This window comes from Pristiophorus japonicus, chromosome 9, assembly GCF_044704955.1.
Source record: "Pristiophorus japonicus isolate sPriJap1 chromosome 9, sPriJap1.hap1, whole genome shotgun sequence".
NCBI lineage: Eukaryota > Metazoa > Chordata > Chondrichthyes > Pristiophoridae > Pristiophorus > Pristiophorus japonicus.
Window position 1 is genome coordinate 229,331,892 of NC_091985.1, and position 23,556 is coordinate 229,355,447.

A 23,556-nucleotide genomic window follows, 5' to 3' on the forward strand; every position below is an offset into this window, starting at 1 on the left:
CCACCATGCTTGTGCCTCACTCTGGAGTTACAATAAATGGGACTAAGGTCACAACAGCTCAAGTACAATACTAGACCTCATGGAGTCATTCATAAGAGTATTAAAGACATAACAACTGGCGACGAGATTACGAACTTTCACGCAAAAATGACTAACGTTGGTGCATTAGAAAAGTTATCAGAGGGTGAAGATCGGGAAGCCTTTATGGAGCGGCTCGACCAATATTTCAGAGCAAACGATCTGGTCGGCGATGATCCGGCCACACTGGCAGATAAGCGCAGAGCTATCCTGTTGACCAGTTGTGGTCCCGGGGTCTACAGCCTCGTCAGGGACTTGCACCAGAGAAAACAACGACCAAGTCATACGAGGATATTTCAGGACCAACTCAAACCGAAGGAGAGCATCCTCACGGCCAGGCATCGATTTTCTACACACCGCCGCCCCGAGGGGACAGGAAATTGCGAAGTACGCTGCCGACCTCGGGAGGCTGGCAGGACCGTGTGAATTCGGCGCATCTCTCGCCGATGCATTGTGGGACGTCTTCGTAATTGGCATCGGTCATGAGGCCCTTCTTCACAGTCTGCCGAAACCACCGTCACTCTGCAGAAGGCCATCAGCATCAGCCAGGCGCTCATCACCTTAAGCTGCAGCTCCAAGCAGATGATGACTCACTCTCGGGACTCAAACCCGGCAAGTACTGTAAATAGAATGGCGCCTTTCACAGGCCCCCCCGAGTCCTTTAACTCAGAGGCCGCCGAGGGATGCAAACGTAAGTCTAGTAGCACCATGCTGGCGTTGCGGAGGTAATCACAGGGCTCATCAGTGTCGGTTCAGAGACTATGTGTGCAAAGGCTGCAGCACAGAGGGCCACCTCCAGCGAATGTGCAAAAGAGCTGTGACCCACCACGTGGAAGAGGAGCCAGCAGATGACTGAATCCAGCGCGGATTACGAGGAGATGGCTAGAGAGGCAGCTCAGTCCCAGGGCGAAGTGTATGGAGTATATACCTGCACCACAGATTGTCCTCCAGTGATAATGGAAGTCGAGATGAATGGCGTTCCAGTCTTCATGGAAGTGGACACGGGGGCGAGTCAGTCAGTAATGAGCCAGGAAGCCTTTGAGAGGCCATGGAACGATTAAGCTGAACGACGCAAGCTGGTCCCGGTTCAGGCAAAGCTGCGCACCCACACCAAGGAACTGATATCAGTTGTTGGTAGTGCGGATGTAAGTGTATCCCATGATAGTGCAGTGCACAATTTACCATTGTGGATTGTTTCAGGTCATGGACCAACGCTACTTGGAAGAAGATGGATGGGGAAGATTCATTGGAACTGGGAAGACTTCATCCCTCCAGCGATCGACGTCCCCCGTGCTCAGAGGCAGAGCAAGCCCCCACCTTCGGTTGGACCAGGCACCGGAGAGCAGATCCGCGCAGCCCCCTGAGGCACCGACCGTTCATCACGACTGTGTGGCGATGTTCGGGCCGAGACGACCCGAACACACCTCCCCGGTTTCAGTGGCAGCACTCCTGGGGAGGAAGATTGGATCCGAGGGCGCCTTCCCAGCTTCAGTGGCAGAATCCCTGGGAGAGAAGATCGCGGCAGTCGACATCATGGACAGGGAAAAGATGGCGTCCAAACCACGAGGTGCAGCGCTAATGGAGCAACGACATGTGGCTCCACACAAGGAAGATGATCGGGGTAAAAGTAGTAAGGCCTTTTAAAAGAGGCCAGTAACCCGCCATTTTTGAATGAACTGCTTGAAGTTGGTGACCAATGTAAAAGTCCAGCTGTAACCAGCAAAATGTTGTTGAGCGATGTCGGGTGCAAATTGCAATCAGCCAATGTAGCGGGCGAACACCTAACGGTCGTATACAGGTCCAGCGGGCTACCCAATGCTGTAGCCTGCATCCCCGGGACCAGAAATATGTATCATAAAGTGTCCCCACAGCTGATAGAAGCAGACAAGCCGCAGAGTAAACGATCCCCGGAGAGCAGAGACACCGGTAGCGATACCCTGCCTCAGATTGGTTTAACATTGCAGGCACCCGATGGCATGAACCACCACGGGCCAGAAACAGTAAACTGCGTCTATGCTCGCAGTCGGCTCCCGTCTCCCACCACCCAGGTGGAAAAGGCGCAGCCCACAAACCCACTCGCCACCACGGCAATGCCCAAGAGCGAAGGGTCACCCGCAACGGCTCCTCCGAACGGGACCTGGACCAGCCAGGATCCCAAACTAGAGAGTGCTCACAACGGTGCCCTCAAGGAAAGCGAGTCAGCAGCCCCCTGCGAACTGCTAGACAAGACGAGGCAGCCCCACCGTCGCTCAGACGAAACGCTCACTCGCTCAGACCACTTCCCAGGGAGCAGCAGCGACACTGTGCAAACGAAAAGGACAGGGAGGTCACAGACACATCAGCTGTCTTTGGGTCGGCCTGACACCAGGAGTAACGGCAAGAGACCTGAGCTCCGGCAACACGAACAAAATGAGCTCACCTCGCCCACAGACCCACTGGCATGGGGCTCTGCACCATTACCCAGACGTCCCGGATCTCATCCGGCCGTGCTGGAACTAGACTGTCCTTGTGTACCTGTACTGATATACCTGTACTGATCATGTGAGTGTACCACACAAAAAGAAACGTAACTGTAATCCACCCAACAAATGTACCAAGATATAAATGTGAAACCCATTGAAGGCAACTTGCATGTAACGGGCCATTAGCATGATCTCTGTGTGGGGGGGGAGAATGGAGTAGTCATGGACTCACAACCAGAAACCACGGGGACCTCCACTGACAACAAATCTCACAACCAACCCACCCAAGCTGGAAGCGGCCCTCCAATGGTCAACCAGGGAGAGCAAAGCCCAGGTCACTGTCAATGTACGAGTCAATTTGCATTAACGACTTGGGGGGAAGTGATGTCATGTATATAGACCATGTATACCAAGTGTACAGTCACATAAGGTGTGCCACCAGAGGGCACTGTGGTGGGAGACCTGAGGGTCACCTGTATAGGTGTGCAGGGCCCAGTATAAAAGGCTGCCCACTATGCTTGTACCTCACTCTGGAGTTACAATAAATGGGACTAAGGTCACAGCAGCTCAAGGACAATACAGACCTCATGGAGTCATTCATAAGAGTATTAAAGACATAACAGGTTTTAAGACAGGTCTCCTCCATCTCCGCCACATCTCCCCATTCTCCCTTCCCTCCATCCCTCCCTCACTTCCCTCCTTTTTCCACACTCCTTCCCTACTTCCCTCCCTACCTTGCCTTCCTCCCCTCCCTATGCCATCATCTCCCTTCCTTCCTTCTTCAACTCCTTTTCTGCTCCCCTCCCCTCATTTCCTTTCCCAATCCTTCCCTGCCTCCATGCTCTCTCTTCCATCCTCCTCCCGCCCTCAGTCTCCTTGCTCCCCCCTATCGCCCTCAGTCTCCTTGCTCCCCCCTATCTCCCTCCCTCGTTCCTCCGTGCCCCAATCCTGCACTGGGAGTTACTGTGTACAGTCCTACTCTCCATATCACACTGGGAGTTACTGTGTACAGTCCTACTCTCCATATCACACTGGGAGTTACTGTGTACAGTTCTGGTCTCCATATCACACTGGGAGTTACTGTGTACAGTTCTGGTCTCCATATCACACTGGGAGTTACTGTGTACAGTTCTGGTCTCCATATCACACTGGGAGTTACTGTGTACAGTTCTGATCTCCATATCACACTGGGAGTTACTGTGTATATTTCTGGTCTCCATATCACACTGGGAGTTACTGTGTACAGTTCTGGTCTCCATATCACACTGGGAGTTACTGTGTACAGTTCTGGTCTCCATATCACACTGGGAGTTACTGTGTACAGTTCTGGTCTCCATATCACACTGGGAGTTACTGTGTACAGTTCTGCTCTCCATATCACACTGGGAGTTACTGTGTACATTTCTGGTCTCCCTATCACACTGGGAGTTACTGTGTACAGTTCTGGTCTCCATATCACACTGGGAGTTACTGTGTACAGTTCTGGTCTCCATATCACACTGGGAATTACTGTGTACAGTTCTGGTCTCCATATCACACTGGGAGTTACTGTGTACAGTTCTGGTCTCCATATCACACTGGGAGTTACTGTGTACAGTTCTGGTCTCCATATCACACTGGGAGTTACTGTGTACAGTTCTGGTCACCATATCACACTGGGAGTTACTGTGTACAGTTCTGGTCTCCATATCACACTGGGAGTTACTGTGTACAGTTCTGGTCTCCATATTATAAAAAGGATATAGAGGCACTGGAGAATGTGGCAGAATGATACCAGAACAGAGAGGTTACACCTATCAGGAAGGATTGAACAGGCTGGGGCTCATGTCTCTAGAAACGAGAAGACTGAGGGATGACCCGATTGAGGTATTTAAGATTATGAAAGGGTTCGATAGGGTAGGTGTAGAGAAGATGTTCCCACTTGTGGGGGTGACCAGAACGAGGGGGCCATCAATATAAGATAGTCACTGATAAATCCAATGGGGAATTCAGGAGAAACCTGTGTACCAGAGAGTGGTGAGAATGTGGAACTCACTGCCACAGGGAGTGGTTGAGGTGAATAGTATCGGTGTATTTAGGGGGAAGCTGGATAAACACATGAGGGAGAAAGGAATAGAGGGATATGTTGATGGGGTGAGATGATGAGGGGTGGGAGGAGGCTCGTGTGGAGCATAAATACTGACATCCCCCGATTTCAATCGCTCTGCCATCAGTGGCTGTACCTTCAGCTGCCTGGGACCCTAAGCTCTGGAATTCCCTCCCTAAACCTCTCCGCCTCTCTCTCCTCCTTTAAGATGCTCCTTAAAACCTACCTCTTTGACCAAGCATAAGAACATAAAAACATAAGAAATAGGAGCAGGAGTCGGCCATTTGGCCCCTCGAGCCTGCTCCGCCATTCAATAAGATCATGGCTGATCTGATCATGGACTCAGCTCCACTTCCCCGCCCGCTCCCCATAACCCTTTACTCCCTTATCGCTCAAAAATCTGTCTATCTCCACCTTAAATATATTCAATGACCCAGTCTCCACAGCTCTCTGGGGCAGCGAATTTCACAGATTTACAACCCTCAGAGAGAATAAATTCCTCCTCATCTCAGTTTTAAATGGGCGGCCCCTTATTCTGAAACTATGCCCCCTAGTTTTAGTCTCCATTCTCTCTACATCTACCCTGTCGAGCCCCCTCAGTATCTTATATGTTTCAATAAGATCACCTCTCATCCTTCTGAACTCCATTGAGTAGAGGCCCAACCTGCTCAACCTATCCTCATAATACAACCCCTTCATCTCAGGAATCAACCTAGTGAACCTTCTTTGATTAGCCTCCAATGCAAGTATAGCCTTCCTTAAATAAGGAGATCAAAACTGTATGCAGTACTCCAGGTGTGGCCTCACCAATACCCTGCACAGTTGTGTACAGCAGACAGCTCAAGTCGCTGGAGAAATACCACCAACGATGTCTCCGCAAGATCCTACAAATCCCCTGGGAGGACAGACGCACCAACGTTAGCGTCCTCGACCAGGCCAACATCCCCAGCATTGAAGCACTGACCACACTCGACCAGCTCCGCTGGGCAGGCCATATTGTCCGCATGCCCCAGACACGGGTCTCCCAAAGCAAGCGCTCTACGCGGAGCTCCGTCACGGCAAACGAGCCAAAGGTGGGCAGAGGAAACGTTACAGGGACACCCTCAAAGCCTCCCTGATAAAGTGCAACATCCCCACTGACACCTGGGAGTCCCTGGCCAAAGACCGCCCGAAGTGGAGGAAGTGCATCCGGGAGGGAGCTGAGCACCTCGAGTCTCGTCGCCGAGAGCATGCAGAAACCAAGCGCAGGCAGCGGAAGGAGTGTGCGGCAAACCAGTCCCACCCTCCCTTACCCTCAACGTCTATCTGTCCCACCTGTGACAGAGACTGTGGTTCTCGTATTGGGCTGTTCAGCCACCTAAGGACTCATTTTTAGAGTGGAAGCAAGTCTTCCTCGATTCCGAGGGACTGCCTGTGATGATGATGAGACTAAATACGGAGACCAAAACTGTACACAGTACTCCAGGTGTGGCCTCACCAATACCCTGTACAGTTGTAGCAGGACTTCTCTGCTTTTATGTTGGGTCACCTGCCCTCATTTCTTCTTTGGTGGATGGGTGTAAGATTACGTTTTATTTACGCTCCTGTGAAGGGCCTGGGATGTTTTTACTATGTTACAGGTGCTGTATAACTGCAGGTAGCTCTCCGTTAATTATCAGTCAATAAGTAATAAGGTTAAAACACAAGAAGGAGATTTACAGCAGGGCTTTTGTGTTTTTTTTTTAAGAGGGAGAGGCGATTCATGCAGTCATGAATTAATCAGCAGGGATTATCGCAATCCAGCTGGTAACAGAAAGCCGAGGGAGAAATATACATTACACGGCGAGCGACACACAGAGAGAGGGAAGGGTGGAAAAGGAGAGGGGGAGCTCCTTCAGTATGTCCATTGCACCGACGTTGTAAGCTAAGAGGATTTAAGGGGGTTGCCAAGATGTGTGGACGACAGAGGGTGGGAGGATTAGGCGGCGAGAGAGAGTCGAGCCAGCTCCCAGGAGCTGAGGGAAACCATGTTCCTACTCGTGAAGAATGAGCGGAAGATGAGCGGCTCGGGAAACCCGTCTGTCCCCAAGAGGGGCCAGCCAGCCAATCGGAAGAAAGTGGTCAAGAGTCTGAAGAGGTCAGAGGGCGCCGGCGGCAGTGCTAGGCCTCGGCAGAAGCCTGCGGAGAGGCCCGAGGGCCTGGAGGCCTCGGGCTCGTCCAGGGAGGGGCCCGCGGAGTACGAGAGGGGGGAGGCGAGGGGGTTGGGCTTCCGCACCAGCCGCTGGCCCTCGGCCTGGCCCAGGGAGCCTGCTGGGAGCCAGGAGCTGTGCTCCAGCGAGGACGAGGCCTCTGCCTCGGCTAAGGGGACGCCGGAGCCCCCCGGGGGGCCCCGGGGGGCTGAGGGGGTGGGTAGCAAGGCACCCGGGAAAGAGGCCGGGGCAGAGGCCAAGAAACCGGGCCCCAGCGTCAAGGCCGGGAGGCCTCCCAAGGATGCCAGGCCTTCGGAAGTTCCGGGGCCTACTACGTCACTGGAGGGAGAGAAGCCTCCGTCAGAGGAGCTGTACCCCATCTTGGATTCCGCCTTCGGGCAGGTGAGTGCTTGTCTAATCCAGAGAGCTAAAGGGAAATAGGATTGGCGGGGGAGGGGGGGGCAGGGGCGGGGCGGGGGTCTGGGGGGGGTTGGCGTGGTGAATGCACAAAATTGGTTCACTGGGTAGCATTCTCTCACCACCAAGTCAGAATGGCGCTCACTCCAGACACACGAACCCCATAATCAAGACCGACTCTCCCTTGGGCAGTACTGACGGAGCGCTGCACTTTGGGAGGGGCAGTACTGAGGGAGTGCTGCACTGTCGGAGGGGCAGTACTGACGGAGCACTGCACTTTGGGAGGGGCAGTACTGAGGGAGTGCTGCACTGTGGGAGAGACAGTACTGAGGGAGTGCTGCACTGTCGGAGGGGCAGTACTGAGGGAGTGCTGCACTGTCGGAAGGGCCGTACTGACGGAGCACTGCACTTTGGGAGGGGCAGTACTGAGGGAGTGCTGCACTGTCGGAGGGGCAGTACTGAGGGAGTGCTGCACTGTCGGAGGGGCAGTACTGACGGAGCACTGCACTTTGGGAGGGGCAGTACTGAGGGAGTGCTGCACTGTCGGAGGGGCAGTACTGACGGAGCACTGCACTGTGGGAAGGTCAGTACTGAGGGAGTGCTGCACTGTGGGAGGGGCAGTACTGAGAGAGTGCTGCATTGTGGGAGAGACAGTACTGAGGGAGTGCTGCACTGTCGGAGGGGCAGTACTGACGGAGCACTGCACTTTGGGAGGGGCAGTACTGAGGGAGTGCTGCACTGTGGGAAGGTCAGTACTGAGGGAGTGCTGCACTGTCGGAGGGGCAGTACTGACGGAGCATTGCACTGTGGGAGGTGCAGTACTGAAGGAGTGCTGCACTGTGGGAGGGGCAGTACTGAGAGAGTGCTGCACTGTGGGAGAGACAGTACCGAGGGTGTGCTGCACTGTCGGAGAGACAGTACTGAGGGAGTGCTGCACTGTCGGAGAGACAGTACTGAGGGAGTGCCGCACTGTCGGAGGGGCAGTACTGAGGGAGTGCTGCACTGTCGGAGGGGCAGTACTGAGGGAGTGCCGCACTGTCGGAGGGGCAGTACTGAGGGAGCACCGCACTGCCAGAGGGGCAGTACTGAGGGAATGCTGCACTGTGGGAGGGACAGTACTGAGGGAGTGCTGCACTGTCGGAGGGGCAGTACTGATGGAGTGCCGCACTGTCGGAGGCGCAGTACTGAGGGAGCGCTGCACTGCCAGAGGGACAGTACTGAGGGAGCACCGCACTGCCAGAGGGGTAGTACTGAGGGAATGCTGCACTGTGGGAGGGGCAGTACTGAGGGAGTGCCGCACTGTCGGAGGCGCAGTACTGAGGGAGTGCCGCACTGTCGGAGGGACAGTACTGAGGGAGTGCTGCACTGTGGGAGGGGCAGTACTGAGGGAGTGCTGCATTGTGGGAGGGGCAGTACTGAGGGAGTGCTGCACTGTGGGAGGGGCAGTACTGAGGGAGCGCTGCACTGTGGGAGGGGCAGTACTGAGGGAGTGCTGCACTGTCGGAGGGGCAGTACTGAGGGAGTGCTGCACTGTGGGAGGGTCAGTACTGAGGGAGCGCTGCACTGTGGGAGGGGCAGTACTGAGGGAGTGCTGCACTGTGGGAGGGGCAGTACGGAGGGAGTGCTGCACTGTGGGAGGGGCAGTACTGAGGGAGTGCTGCACTGTGGGAGGGGCAGTACTGAGGGAGCGCCGCACTGTCGGAGGGGCAGTACTGAGGGAGTGCTGCACTGTCGGAGGGGCAGTACTGAGGGAGTGCTGCACTGTGGGAGGGGCAGTACTGAGGGAGCGCTGCACTGTGGGAGGGGCAGTACTGAGGGAGTGCTGCACTGTCGGAGGGGCAGTACTGAGGGAGTGCAGCACTGTGGGAGGGGCAGTACTGAGGGAGTGCTGCACTGTCGGAGGGGCAGTACTGAGGGAGTGCTGCACTGTCGGAGGGGCAGTACTGAGGGAGTGCTGCACTGTCGGAGGGGCAGTACTGAGGGAGTGCTGCACTGTCGGAGGGGCAGTACTGAGGGAGTGCTGCACTGTGGGAGGGGCAGTACTGAGGGAGTGCCGCACTGTGGGGCGTGCTACACTGTCAGAGGTGGCGTCTTTCAGATGAGATGTTAAACTGAGGATATTAAGGGAATTGAGGGCTCGGACAGAAGGTAGAGTTGAGGTAGGTGGTCAGCCATGATCTTATTGAATGGCGGAGCAGGCTCGAAGGGCCGAACGGCCTACTCCTGTTCCTAATTCTTATGTTCTTGCATAACTGCGTTCAGTTCTGGGACCCACATCTCAGGAAGAATAGCCTGGGACGGGATGCAGCACAGATTCACCAGAATGATACCGGGGGCTAAAAGGGTTCAATTACAAGGACAGGTTGCACAGAATGGGCTTGTGCACCCTCGAGTCGGGAAGATTAAGGGGTGATCTGACCGAGGTGGTTAAGATGATTAAAGGTGTTGATAGGGTAGACAGAGAGAATCTGTTTCATCTGGGAGGGAGTCAAGAACAAGGGGCCAGAAACTTAAAATTAAAGCCAGGCCGTTCAGGGGTGATGTCAGCTCCTAGATCTTATGTTCTTATGTTCTTATTAATGTTGGGGAAGTCCAGAACCAGGGGACACAGTCTAAGGATAAGGGGTAAGCCATTTAGGACCGAGATGAGGAGAAACTTCTTCACCCAGAGAGTGGTGAACCTGTGGAATTCTCTACCACAGAAAGTTGTTGAGGCCAAGTCACTAAATATATTTAAAAAGGGGTTAGATGAAGTCCTTACTACTCGGGGGATCAAGGGGTATGGCGAGAAAGCAGGAATGGGGTACTGAAGTTGCATGTTCAGCCATGAACTCATTGAATGGCGGTGCAGGCTCGAAGGGCCGAATGGCCTACTCCTGCACCTATTTTCTATGTTTCTATGTTTCTATGTCAGGAAGCACTTCCTCACACAAACGGTTGACGGAAATCTGGAACTCTCTTCCCCCCAAGAAGCTGTTGAGGCTGGGAAGGTCAATTGAAACTTTGTAAACTGTGGCCGATAGACATGGAGGGATATGGAGCAAAGGAAGGCGACTGGAGTTAGGATACAGACCAGCCACGATCTAATTGAATGGTGTACCAGGCTCGAGGGGCTGAATGGGCCTCCTCCTGTTCCTGTGTAACAGGCTCGAGAGGCTGAATGGGCCTCCTCCTGTTCCTGTGTAACAGGCTCGAGGGGCTGAATGGGCCTCCTCCTGTTCCTGTGTAACAGGCTCGAGGGGCTGAATGGGCCTCCTCCTGTTCCTGTGTGACAGGCTCGAGGGGCTGAATGGGCCTCCTCCTGTTCCTGTGTAACAGGCTCGAGGGACTGAATGGGCCTCCTCCTGTTGCTGTGTAACAGGCTCGAGGGGCTGAATGGGCCTCCTCCTGTTCCTGTGTAACAGACTCGAGGGGCTGAATGGGCCTCCTCCTGTTCCTGTGTAACAGGCTCGAGGGGCTGAATGGGCCTCCTCCTGTTCTTGTGTAACAGACTCGAGGGGCTGAATGGGCCTCCTCCTGTTCTTGTGTAACAGACTCGAGGGGCTGAATGGGCTTCCTCCTGTTCTTGTGTAACAGACTCGAGGGGCTGAATGGGCTTCCTCCTGTTCTTGTGTAACAGACTCGAGGGGCTGAATGGGCCTCCTCCTGTTCCTGTGTAACAGGCTCGAGGGGCTGAATGGGCCTCCTCCTGTTCTTGTGTAACAGGCTCGAGGGGCTGAATGGGCCTCCTCCTGTTCCTGTGTAACAGACTCGAGGGGTTGAATGGGCCTCCTCCTGTTCTTGTGTAACAGGCTCGAGGGGCTGAATGGACCTCCTCCTGTTCTTGTGTAACAGACTCGAGGGGACTGAATGGGCCTCCTCCTGTTCCTGTGTTCCCATGAGAGCTTATGGCCTGGACAGCTGAAACCACGGCCCCCTGCTCCGTGTGTGAGATCAGGCTAACTCAGTACAGGCCGGTGATGGAGATTGGGCTTTTCCTGCTCTGTGTGTGTGTGTGTGGGGGGCGGGCGGGGGATGAAGTCGGGGCTCAGTACCACACCGGGTGTGAGATCAGCTACGGAGGAGAAGAGGAGGAGAGATGTAGTGCTGACACAGCCTGGAGCCCAAATCTTTAAACCTTGTCTGAACTACATAACAAAATGGAACGACTGAGGGAATTTAAAGAGATTACAGAGTTCAAGCCACAGGATTAACCGCCCCTTTAACAATTGAGCTTGACGAAATCCTGATGTTGTATTATGTCCTGGGAATGATCTGGGGTGCCGGGGGGGGGGGGGGAGCAGAGACGGATGGGGAAGGGGGCAGGGAGATTTCCATCCCTCGCCCCTTCCCCTCACCCCGCCCCAAACCGTCTGCCTCCGTGGTTTGGGGCGTCCCGTGAGATGGCAGGCTCCTGATCGTTCCTGGGAAAGTAACTGAGTAACATCTCCCACAGCATAGCTAAGGCCGCCTATTTCCACCTCCGTAACATCGCCCGTCTCCACTCCTGCCTCAGCTCATCCCCTGCTGAAACCCGTGCCTTTGTTACCTCGAGACTTGACCATTCCAACACACTCCTGGCTGGCCTCCCACATTCTACCCGACGTAAACTAGAGGTGATCCAAAACTCGGCTAGCCCCGTGTCCTAACTTGCACCAAGTCCCGCTCACCCATCACCCCCCTGTGCTCGCTGCCCCGTGTCCTAACTCGCACCAAGTCCCGCTCACCCATCACCCACTGTGCTCACTGCCCCGTGTCCTAACTCGCACCAAGTCCCGCTCACCCATCACCCCCCTGTGCTCGCTGCCCCGTGTCCTAACTCGCACCAAGTCCCGCTCACCCATCACCCACTGTGCTCACTGACCCCGTGTCCTAACTCGCACCGAGTCCCGCTCACCCATCACCCCCCTGTGCTCACTGCCCCGTGTCCTAACTCGCACCAAGTCCCGCTCACCCATCACCCTCTGTGCTCACTGACCCCGTGTCATAACTCGCACCGAGTCCCGCTCACCCATCACACCCCTGTGCTCACTGCCCCGTGTCCTAACTCGCACCGAGTCCCGCTCACCCATCACCCCCTGTGCTCGCTGCCCCGTGTCCCAACTCGCACCAAGTCCCGCTCACCCATCACCCCCTGTGCTCACTGCCCCGTGTCCTAACTCGCACCAAGTCCCGCTCACCCATCACCCCCCTGTGCTCGCTGACCTACATTGGCTCCCGATTAAGCAACACCTCGATTTCAAAATTCTCCATCCTTGTTTACAAATCCCTCCATGGCCCTCGCCCCTCCCTATCTCTAATCTCCTCCAGCCCCACAACCCCCCGAGATGTCTGCGCTCCTCACATTCTGCCCTCTTGAGCATCCCTGATTATAACTGATATGTCCTTACTATACAGTACAAATGCACAGGAGGCCAATACTTGAGAGGTCAGTCTGTGACCAGTTACCTTTATTACCAAGACCTCAAGTGATGAAGGTGGTTGGAGCTTCCCCTTTTATACCTGAAGGTCCAGGTTAGAAGTGTCTCCCACAAGTTCACCACCTAGTGGTCAGTGTTCTCACGGTGTACAACTTAGGTCAGTTTATACATGGGTTACAATGCTGGTTGAATACATGACATCACCTCCCCCCCCTAAGTCTTATTGGGATCACAGGTTGAGTCTCTCTGGTGGTTTACGCTCCCTTGTAGAGCGCCTGAGTTGGGGCTCCGGTTGTTGGGCGCTGGCCTGAGTGTCTGCTGTTTGCGGTGCCTCAGGCCTGTCCAGACTGCCCACAGTGATTGGGCTCTCCTCCACTTGGTTCCGGTGTTCGGTCACCTGTGGTGGAGTAAACTCTACATCGTGTTTTTCCTCTGCTTCTTCTCTGGGGTTGCTGAACCTCCTTTTAGTTTGATCCACGTGTTTGCGGCAGATTTGTCCATTGGTAAGTTTAACTACCAAAACCCTATTCCCCTCTTTGGCAATCACAGTGCCTGCAAGCCATTTGGGCCCTGCAGCGTAATTGAGGACAAAAACAGGGTCATTGGCATCAATACATCGCGCCCTCGCATTCCTGTCATGGTAGTGATATTGTGACTGGCGCCTGCTCTCAACAATTTCTTTCACGTAGGGTGTATAAGGGATAACCTGGTTTTGAGCATCCTTTTCATTAGCAGCTCTGCGGGTGGAACCCCTGTGAGCGAGTGTGGTCGGGATCTATAGGCCAACAGGAGGCGTGATAAGCGGCTTTGTAGAGAACCCCCTTGGAATCTGAGCATCCCCTGTTTGATTATCTGCACTGCTCGTTCTGCCTGGCCGTTTGAGACCGGCTTGAATGGTGCCGTTCTAACATGGTTGATTCCATTGCCTGCCATGAAGACTTGGAATTCAGTGCTTGTGAAGCACGGGCCATTGTCGCTGACCAAGACATCCAGTAGACCGTGGGCGGCGAACATTGCCCGTAGACTTTCTACCGTGGCACAGGATGTGCTTGAATTTAAAATGTCACACTCGATTCATTTGGAGTAGGCGTCTACTACAACCAAAAACATTTTCCCCGTGAAAGGACCTGCGTAGTCCACATGGATGTGTGACCATGGCTTGGCGGGCCATGGCCAGGGGCTAAAGGGGGGCTTCCCTGGGACATTGCCCAGCTGGGCACACGTGTTGCACATGCGAACACAAAGTTCCAGATCTGCGTCTATCCCTGGCCACCAAACGTGTGACCTGGCAATTGCCTTCATCGTGACAATGCCCAGGTGCTCATTGTGGAGTTCTCTGATGAACACCTCTCTGCCCATCTGGGGCATGACTACTCGGTTTCCCCACAGTAGGCAATCGGCCTGAATCGAGAGTTCATCCTTGCACCTATGAAACGGTTTAAATTCCTTAGGGAACGTGGCTGCCCAGTCCCCATTCAGGACACATTTCTTAACTAAAGACAGTAGCGGGACTTTATTTGTCCAGACTTTAATCTGACGGGCTGTCACGGGTGAGCCTTCGCTTTCGAAAGCTTCAACAGCCATGACCATCTCAGCAGCATGCTCAGTTGCCCCCTCAGTGGTGGCTAGTGGGAGCCTGCTGAGTGCATCGATGCAGTTTTCGGTGCCCGGTCTGTGCCGAATTGTGTAGTCTTAGGCAGCTAACGTGAGTGCCCACCTCTGTATGCAGGTCGATGCATTCGCATTTATGGCCTTGTTGTCGGCCAAAAGGGAGTGTAGGGGTTTGTGATCTGTCTCCAGCTCAAATTTCCTGTCAAACAGGTACTGGTGCATTTTCTTTACAGCATGTACACATGCAAGTGCTTCCTTTTCTACAATCCCGTAGCCCCGTTCTGCCTGGGACAGACTTCTGGAGGCATAAGCTACCGGCTGAAACTGACCATTGGCATTCACATGCTGCAACACACACCCGACCCCATAGGACGACGCATCGCACGTTAAAACAAGTTTCTTACATGGGTCATATAACGTTAACAGTTTGTTGGAGCATAACAAGTTGTGTGCTCTATCAAAAGCCCTTTCCTGGCTGTCCCCCCAGATTCATTCGCGACCTTTGTGTAGGAGCACGTGTAGCGGCTCTAACAGCGTGCTCAATTTGGGAAGAAGGTTACCAAAATAGTTCAGGAGCTCCAGGAACGAACGCAGCTCCGTCGTGTTACGGGGTCTGGGTTCTCTCTGGATCGCTTCCGTTTTGGATGCAGTAGGTCTGATCCCGTCTGCTGCTACCCTCATCCCCAGGAATTCTACCTCTGGAGCTAGGAAGACGCACTTCGCCTTTTTCAGTCGCAGCCCTACCCGGTCCAGTCTGCGTAGCACTTCCTCCAGGTTGTGGAGGTGTTCTTCAGTATCACAACCCGTGATGAGGATGTCGCCTTGAAAAACCACCATCCCTGGAATCGACTTGAGGAGGCTTTCCATATTTCGCTGAAAGATCGCGGCGGCCGAACAAATCCCAAACAGACATCTGTTATACTCAAACAACCCCTTGTCTGTCGTGATGGTGGACAGCTTCTTCGACTCACGCGCCAGCTCCTGGGTCATGTAAGCTGAGGTCAGGTCCAATTTTGAAAAAACTTTGCCACCGGATAGCGTCGCAAAGAGGTCCTCCGCTCTCGGTAGCGGGTACTGGTCTTGGAGTGATACCCGATTGATGGTGGCCTTGTAATCGCCACATATCCTGACCGACCCATCCGCCTTGAGCACCGGCACGATCGGGCTCGCCCAGTCACTGAATTCGACTGGTGAGATGATGCCTTCCCTCAGCAGACGATCCAATTCGCATTCTATCTTTTCCTGCATCACGTACGGCACCGCTCTGGCCTTGTGGTGTACTGGCCTGGCGTCCGGGTTTATGTGAATCACTACCTTGGTCCCCATGAAAGTGCCGATGCCGGGTTGAAATAATGAGTTAAATTTGTCCAGGACCTGTGAGCATGATACTTGCTCCACAGAGGAAATTGCATTGACATCGCCCCATTTCCAGTTCATGACAGCAAGCCAACTCCTCCCCAGTAGTGTGGGACCGTCCTCTGGGACAATCCAGAGTGGCAACCTGTTCTCCGAATCTTTGTGGGTCACGACTACCGTGGCGCTGCCTAGCTGATCTCCTTTGTATATGTCCGTAGGTGTGCGTCAATCGGCAATAATTTTGGCCTCCTGGCCTTGGACACCCACAACCTTTCAAACTGTTTGATACTCATCAGGGACTTGCTGGCCCTCGTGTCTAGCTCCATTAATACTGGGATGCCATTGAGGAGCACTTTCATCATTATCGGTGGCGTCCTGGTGTATGAACTGTATATGTGCTCCACATGAACTCGCTGAACTTCAGCTTCCAGCGATTTCCCCCAGTATTCATTTGGCCTCGTAGGGCTTACATCGGGCCCGTCCTCCTCGTACATCAACCTGGCTGCAGGCTTCCTGCACATACGCGCCAAGTGACCGTTGACGTTGCAGTTTCTGCAGGTATATTGCTGATACCTGCAAGCTCTGGCTGGGTGTTTGCCTCCACACCTCCAGCATGAACTGGAGGCCCGTTGTTGGAAACAAAAGGTCCATTACCAGTCGATCGTCTCTGACTGTCTCTGTCACTGTCCTTAAGTGCACCATTAACAAGTGTTGATGGCCCCATTACTGGCCGCATTGTCCATTGCGATGGCATGAATTGCCGTTCAGCTAGCCATTGTCTCTGTTGAATTCCCCTTTGGGTTCAACTGCATGCTGGGGCATGTCCGATTGCCCTTGTCTGCCTAGAGAAATGTGTGCCGCGTTAACAATGTTGACTCCCTGGTCATTTGCCGCATTTGAGCCAAGATTTTTGTCATACATCATTCTGGTCTCTTCCTCCCCTGAGATAACTGTCTGGGCTATCAGGGCCGCCGCTTCCATGGTCAAGTCTTTGGTCTCAATCAGTTTCCTGAAAACCCCAGCGTGCCCGATGTCCTCAATAAAAAAAAAAGTCTCACAGCATCTCCACTCTGCATACATCTGGGAACTTACATAGGCTCGCCAGTCACCGGAGATCTGCCACACATTCAGGAACGCTTTGCCCTTCTCGCTGCCGGTGCGTGTAAAACCGGTGTCTCGCTATGTGCATGCTGCTCGCCGGTTTAAAGTGTTCCCCGATCAACTTACTGAGCTCTTCGAACATCTTGTCCGCCAGCTTCTCTGGCACTAGAAGATCCTTCATCAGGGAGTACGTTCTGGATCCACAAACCGTCAGGAGATGAGCCCTGCGTTTGTCGGCCGAATCCTGTCACAACCATTCCTTAGTGACAAAACTTTGCTGTAGTCTGTCAATAAAGTTGTTCCAATCATCACCAACACAGTACCTCTCTTCTGTGCTGCTAGTGGCCATTCTCGCGTGGTTTAAATCCCAGTTTCTCGTCGCCAATGATATGTCCTTACTGTAGAGTTTAAATGCACACGAGGCCCATACTTGAGAGAAGGTCACTCTGTGACCAAGTGATGAAGGTGGGTGGAGCTTCCCCTTTTATACCTGAAAGTCCAGGTTAGGAGTGTCTCCCACAAGTTCACCACCTAGTGGTCAATGTTCTCAAGGTGTACAACTTAGGTCAGCTTATACATGGGTTACAATCATAGTTGAATACATGACAATAATCACTCCACCATCGGTGGCCGGACCTTCTGTTGCCTGGGCCCCAAGCTCTGGAACTCGTTCCCTAAACCTCTCTGCCTCTCTTTCCTCCTTCAAGATGCTCCTTAAAACCTCCCTCTTTGACCAAGCTTTTGGTCACCTGCACTAATTTCTACTTATGCGGCTCAGTGTCAAATTTTTTATCTTTAAACACTCTTGTGAAGAGCCTTGGGATGTTTCACTACGTTAAGGACACTATTTAAATACAAGTTGTTGTTGTTGTACGACTCAGAGACATGGACCATGTACAGCAGACAGCTCAAGTCGCTGGAGAAATACCACCAACGATGTCTCCGCAAGATCCTGCAAATCCCCTGGGAGGGCAGACGCACCAACGTTAGCGTCCTCGACCAGGCCAACATCCCCAGCATTGAAGCACTGACCACACTCGACCAGCTCCGCTGGGCAGGTCACATTGTCCACATGCTCCAGACACGGGACTCCCAAAGCAAGCGCTCTACTCGGAGCTCCGTCACGGCAAACAAGCCAAAAGTGGGCAGAGGAAACGTTACAGGGACACCCTCAAAGCCTCCCTGATAAAGTGCAACATCCCCACTGGCACCTGGGAGTCCCTGGCCAAAGACCGCCCTAAGTGGAGGAAGTGCATCCGGGAGGGCGCTGAGCACCTCGAGTCTCATCGCCGAGAGCATGCAGAAACCAAGCGCAGGCAGCGGAAGGAGCGTGCGGCAAACCAGTCCCACCCTCCCTTACCCTCAACGTCTATCTGTCCCACCTGTGACAGGGACTGTGGTTCTCGTATTGGGCTGTTCAGTCACCTAAGGACTCATGTTAAGAGTGGAAGCAAGTCTTCCTCGATCCCGAGGGTCTGCCTGTGATGATGATGATGATAGGGCCTCCCCGAAACAAGATTTAGATGCGCCCGTGGGTGGAAAGTGTCCTTTTCTGATGCTCCAGCAGCGCTTAAAGGGCCGCAGCAGCTCGTGTCAAAAGTACTAGGATAGGACGTGACCCCGCCACCGTACGCTTCTCATTGCCCCACACCCGGTATGTGACACCTTTGCCAGCGTTCGCCACCCAACTATTGTCTCCTTTCCTCTCCCCTCTCTTTAATTAACCAAAGAGCCGCCCCCTCCTCACCACCTCCAAGACTCATAAAATGCTGACTTGAAAATCCACCTCAGTGTGTCCCCACTTTATACCCAGTGTCAGCATCGAGTGCTCCCAGGGCAGGTACAGCACGGGTTAGATACAGTGTAGGGCTTCCTCTACATTACCCTGACAGTGTGTTGCCACTTTATACCCAGTGTCAGCATCGAGTGCTCCCAGGGCAGGTACAGCACGGGTTAGATACAGTGTAGGGCCCCCTCTACATTACCCTGACAGTGTGTCCCCACTTTATACCCAGTGTCAGCATCGAGTGCTCCCAGGGCAGGTACAGCACGGGTTAGATACAGTGTAGGGCTCCCTCTACATTACCCTGACAGTGTGTCGCCACTTTATACCCAGTGTCAGCATCGAGTGCTCCCAGGGCAGGTACAGCACGGGTTAGATACAGTGTAGGGCTCCCTCTACATTACCCTGACAGTGTATCCCCACTTTATACCCAGTGTCAGCATCGAGTGCTCCCAGGGCAGGTACAGCACGAGTTAGGTACAGTGTAGGGCTCCCTCGACATTACCCTGACAGTGTGTCCCCACTTTATACCCAGTGTCAGCATCGAGCGCTCCCAGGGCAGGTACAGCACGGGTTAGATACAGTGTAGTGCTCCCTGTACATTACCCTGACAGTGTGTCTCCCACTTTATACCCAGTGTCAGCATCGAGTGCTCCCAGGGCAGGTACAACACGGGTTAGATACAGTGTAGGGCTCCCTCTACATTACCCTGACAGTGTGTCCCCACTTTAGACCCAGTGTCAGTATCGAGGTTCTGTCTTCACGAAGAGTGTAATATCTCCAAGTTTGCAGATGACACTAAGCTGGGTGGCGGTGTGAGCTGCGAGGAGGATGCTAAGAGGCTGCAGGGTGACTTGGACAGGTTAGGTGAGTGGGCAAATGCATGGCAGATGCAGTATAATGTGGATAAATGTGAAGTTATCCACTTTGGGGGCAAAAACATGAAGGCAAAATATTATCTGAATGGTGGCAAACGAGGAAAAGGGGAGGTGCAACGAGACCTGGGTGTCATGGTTCCTCAGTCACTGAAAGTTGGCATGCAGGTACAGCAGGCGGTGAAGAAGGCAAATGGTATGTTGGCCTTCATAGCTAGGGAATTTGAGTATAGGAGCAGGGAGATCTTACTGCAGTTTGACAGGGCCTTGGTGAGGCCTCACCTGGAATATTGTGTTCAGTTTTGGTCTCCTAATCTGAGGAAGGACGTTCTTGCTATTGAGGGAGTGCAGCGAAGGTTCACCAGACTGATTCCCGGGATGGCTGGACTGACATATGAGGAGAGACTGGATCAACTGAGCTTGTATTCACTGGAGTTTAGAAGGATGAGAGGGGATCTCATAGAAACATATAAAATTCTGACGGGACTGGACAGGTTAGATGTGGGAAGAATGTTCCCGATGTTGGGGAAGTCCAGAACCAGGGGACATAGTCTAAGGATAAGGGGTAAGCCATTTAGGACTGAGATGAGGAGAAACTTCTTCACTCAGAGAGTTGTTAACCTGTGGAATTCCCTGCCGCAGAGAGTTGTTGATGCCAGTTCATTGGATATATTCAAGAGAGAGTTAGATATGGCTCTTACGGTTAAGGGGATCAAGGGGTATGGAGAGAAAGCAGGAAAGGGGTACTGAGGGAATGATCAGCCATGATCATATTGAATGGTGGTGCAGGCTCGAAGGGCTGAATGGCCTACTCCTGCACCTATTTTTCTTTGTTTCTATGTTTCTATGATTATATTGCAAATGGATGGCCAAACCAGGTAAAAGACAAAGATACACATCCATTATTCGTAGGAATGAATTATCAGTCGATAAAGATTGTATCATGTGGGGTGCAAGAGTGATTATACCAAATAAATTCAGGCCCAAATTATTAGGGGACCTCCATGACCAGCACCTGGGAATGTGCTTGACCAATAGTTTTGCACGCAGTTATTTATGGTGACCAAGTCTTGATAAGGATATAGAGTACATTATGAGTCAGTGTACGACATGTCAATCGGTAAGCCAGCAACCACCACCAGTACCATTACAGCCATGGAAATGGCCTCCCAAGGTGTGGCAAAGGCTACATATCTATTTTGCTGAGTTAGAAGGACAACAATTGTTCATTGTGATTGATAGCCATTCGAAGTGGGTTGAGGTGTTTCCAATGTGGAAAATGACAAGTAAAACATTGGACATTTTACGAAAATTATTTTCTGCATTTGGCCTCCCTGAGGAAATTGTTTCGGGCAATTTTGTTCAGAAGAATTTGCACAATTCACGAGCAAAAATGATGTGAAACATACCAAGGTTCCAGCGTACCATCCTGCCTTGAATGGTGCAGCAGAGCGCACTGTACAAATTGTAAAACGTGCCCTCATAAAACAAATGTTAGATCCAAATCCAAGGAAATGACAGTTGTCATTGGATTACAAATTGGCTACTTTTTTGGTTACATATCGAAATACTCCTCATACAACTACTGGTAGAACACCAGCAGAGTTGTTTCTCAAATGACAGCCACAAACCAGATTCTCGTTGTTAAAACCAAATTTGGCACAGTCCGTGGAAGAGATACAATTAAGACAGAAAAAGAATCATGATAGAGGTAGAGTAAAAGAGAGAAGTGTGAAATTAAACCAGAAGGTGAGAGTGAAGAACCATCACCATAAATGGTTAAAGTGGTTACCAGGAAGAGTGGTGAAGATATGTGGTCCTCGCACATATTTGGTAAAGATGTTTGATAATGGACAGGTTAGGTTTGTTCATATTGATCGTATTTTACCGACAGATATAAAGGAGTTGAAGGTGGGAATGATTCAATTATTTCTGACTCATCAGATAGTTTTGATACACCAGTAGCAAATCCTAAATCCAATGTACTGGAAACAAATCCAGGAGAGAATCAGAATGAAAGTCTGAGTCCGAGTCAGGAAAACAAAGAGCCTGAAGTTAGAGTGAGTTCAAATGAAAATCAAGGAAATTCCGTGGAGGAAAACGTTCCTCAGGATGAGCCTCGAATGAGTTTAGATTCCACACCATGTTTGGAAGGTTCTGTTCGAGAGCGAAGGTATCCGCTTCGAAACAGAAAACAAGTGGTAAAGTTAAATTTGTAAACATGGAAAAAAAAATATGACTATATCCTGTGTTATGTATAAAATGAAAGTTATGTATGATGTTGTTATAATAACTTCTTCATTCAAGAGGGAGAAGTGTAATGTCTGTAAGCTTGTAATGTTTGTAGCGCCACACTGTGGATATGGACGTGTTGTGTACGGCAACTACAGAGTTAATAATTAAACAGAATCAGGCATGTTCCGGAGGCTTCCGAGAGAGCTGCCTACCATGTTAGGAGCTGTGTGTGTGCTCTGCTCTGTGAAAATATCACAGCTCCCAAGGCAGGTACAGCACGGTTAGATACAGTGTAGGGCTCCCTCTACATTACCCTGACAGTGTGTCCTCCACTTTATACCCAGTGTCAGCATCGAGTGCTCCCAGGGCAGGTACAGCACGGGTTAGATACAGTGTAGGGCACCCTCTATATTACCCTGACAGTGTGTCCCCACTTTATACCCAGTGTCAGCATCGAGTGCTCCCAGGGCAGGTACAGCACGGGTTAGATACAGTGTAGGGCTCCCTCTACATTACCCTGACAGTGTGTCCCCCACTTTATACCCAGTGTCAGCATCGAGTGCTCCCAGGGCAGGTACAGCACGGGTTAGATACAGTGTAGGGCTCCCTCTACATTACCCTGACAGTGTGTCCCCACTTTATACCCAGTGTCAGCATCGAGTGCTCCCAGGGCAGGTACAGCACGGGTTAGATACAGTGTAGGGCTCCCTCTACATTACCCTGACAGTGTGTCCCCACTTTATAACCAGTGTCAGCATCGAGTGCTCCCAGGGCAGGTACAGCACGGGTTAGATACAGTGTGGGGCACCCTCTACATTACCCTGACAGTGTGTCCCCACTTTATACCCAGTGTCAGCATCGAGTGCTCCCAGGGCAGGTACAGCACGGGTTCGATACAGTGTAGGGCTCCCTCTACATTACCCTGACAGTGTGTCCCCCACTTTATACCCAGTGTCAGCATCGAGCATTCCCAGGGCACGAGTTAGATACAGTGTAGAGCTCCCTATAAATGAGGTTAGTTGGGTGAGATTATCCATCGCCTCGGTCAGAAACACGGAAGTGAAAAAGTTAATGTCAACTGTGCACTGATTAACCGTTAAATAGAGACAACCAAGTTTAAATCGTGAAATCCGATTTAATCCCTCCGAAATGGATGATCTGTTAAATCAACGGTAAGATTGTTTCTAATCCGGCTAAGATTAAAACCACCATTGATTTTGTGGCAGAGGATTCAACAACAATAACAACTTGCATTGATATAGCGCCTATACTGTAGTAAAACCGTCGCAATGTGCTTTACAGGAGCGTGAATCAGGCGCAAAGTCACATAGGGAGATATTAGGGCAGGTGACGTAAAGCTTGGCCAAAGATGTAGGTTTTAAGGAGCGTCTTAAAGGAGGAGAGACAGTGGCAGAGAGGGCTCGGGAGGGACAGTTCCAGAGCATAGGACCTAGGCAGCTGAAGGCACAGCCGCCAAATGGTGGAGCAATTAAAATCGGGATGGGTAAGAGGCCAGATTTGGATGTGCGCAAATATATCAATGGATTGTACGGGCTGGAAGAGGTTACCGAGAATGGGAGGGTTGTAGGAGCTGGAGGAGTTATATTAGAATGGTATAGTGAGAGCTGTGGTATATATCAGTGTTACAGTGAGGGGTGTGGGGTATATCAGTGTTACAGTGAGGGGTGTGGGGTATATCAGTGTTACAGTGAGGGGTGTGGGGTATATCAGTGTTACAGTGAGGGGTGTGGGGTATATCAGTGTTACAGTGAGGGGTGTGGGGTATATCAGTGTTACAGTGAGGGGTGTGGGGTATATCAGTGTTACAGTGAGGGGTGTGGGGTATATCAGTGTTACAGTGAGGGGTGTGGGGTATATCAGTGTTACAGTGAGGGGTGTGGGGTATATCAGTGTTACAGTGAGGGGTGTGGGGTATATCAGTGTTACAGTGAGGGGTGTCTGGTATATCAGTGTTATAGTGAGGG

General features: G+C 52.2%; 1 protein-coding gene across 1 annotated transcript in view; it reads left to right on the top strand.

Moving 5' to 3' along the window:
• The first annotated feature begins 6,632 nt into the window (after positions 1–6,632).
• The window catches only part of LOC139274191 (calcium-binding protein 1-like), a 185,537-nt gene continuing 168,613 nt past the window's right edge, over positions 6,633–23,556 (top strand). Inside the window, exon 1 of the mRNA XM_070891225.1 lies at positions 6,633–7,196. Within this exon, the coding sequence (XP_070747326.1) occupies positions 6,633–7,196 (564 nt within the window). The remainder of the gene's footprint in view (positions 7,197–23,556) is intronic.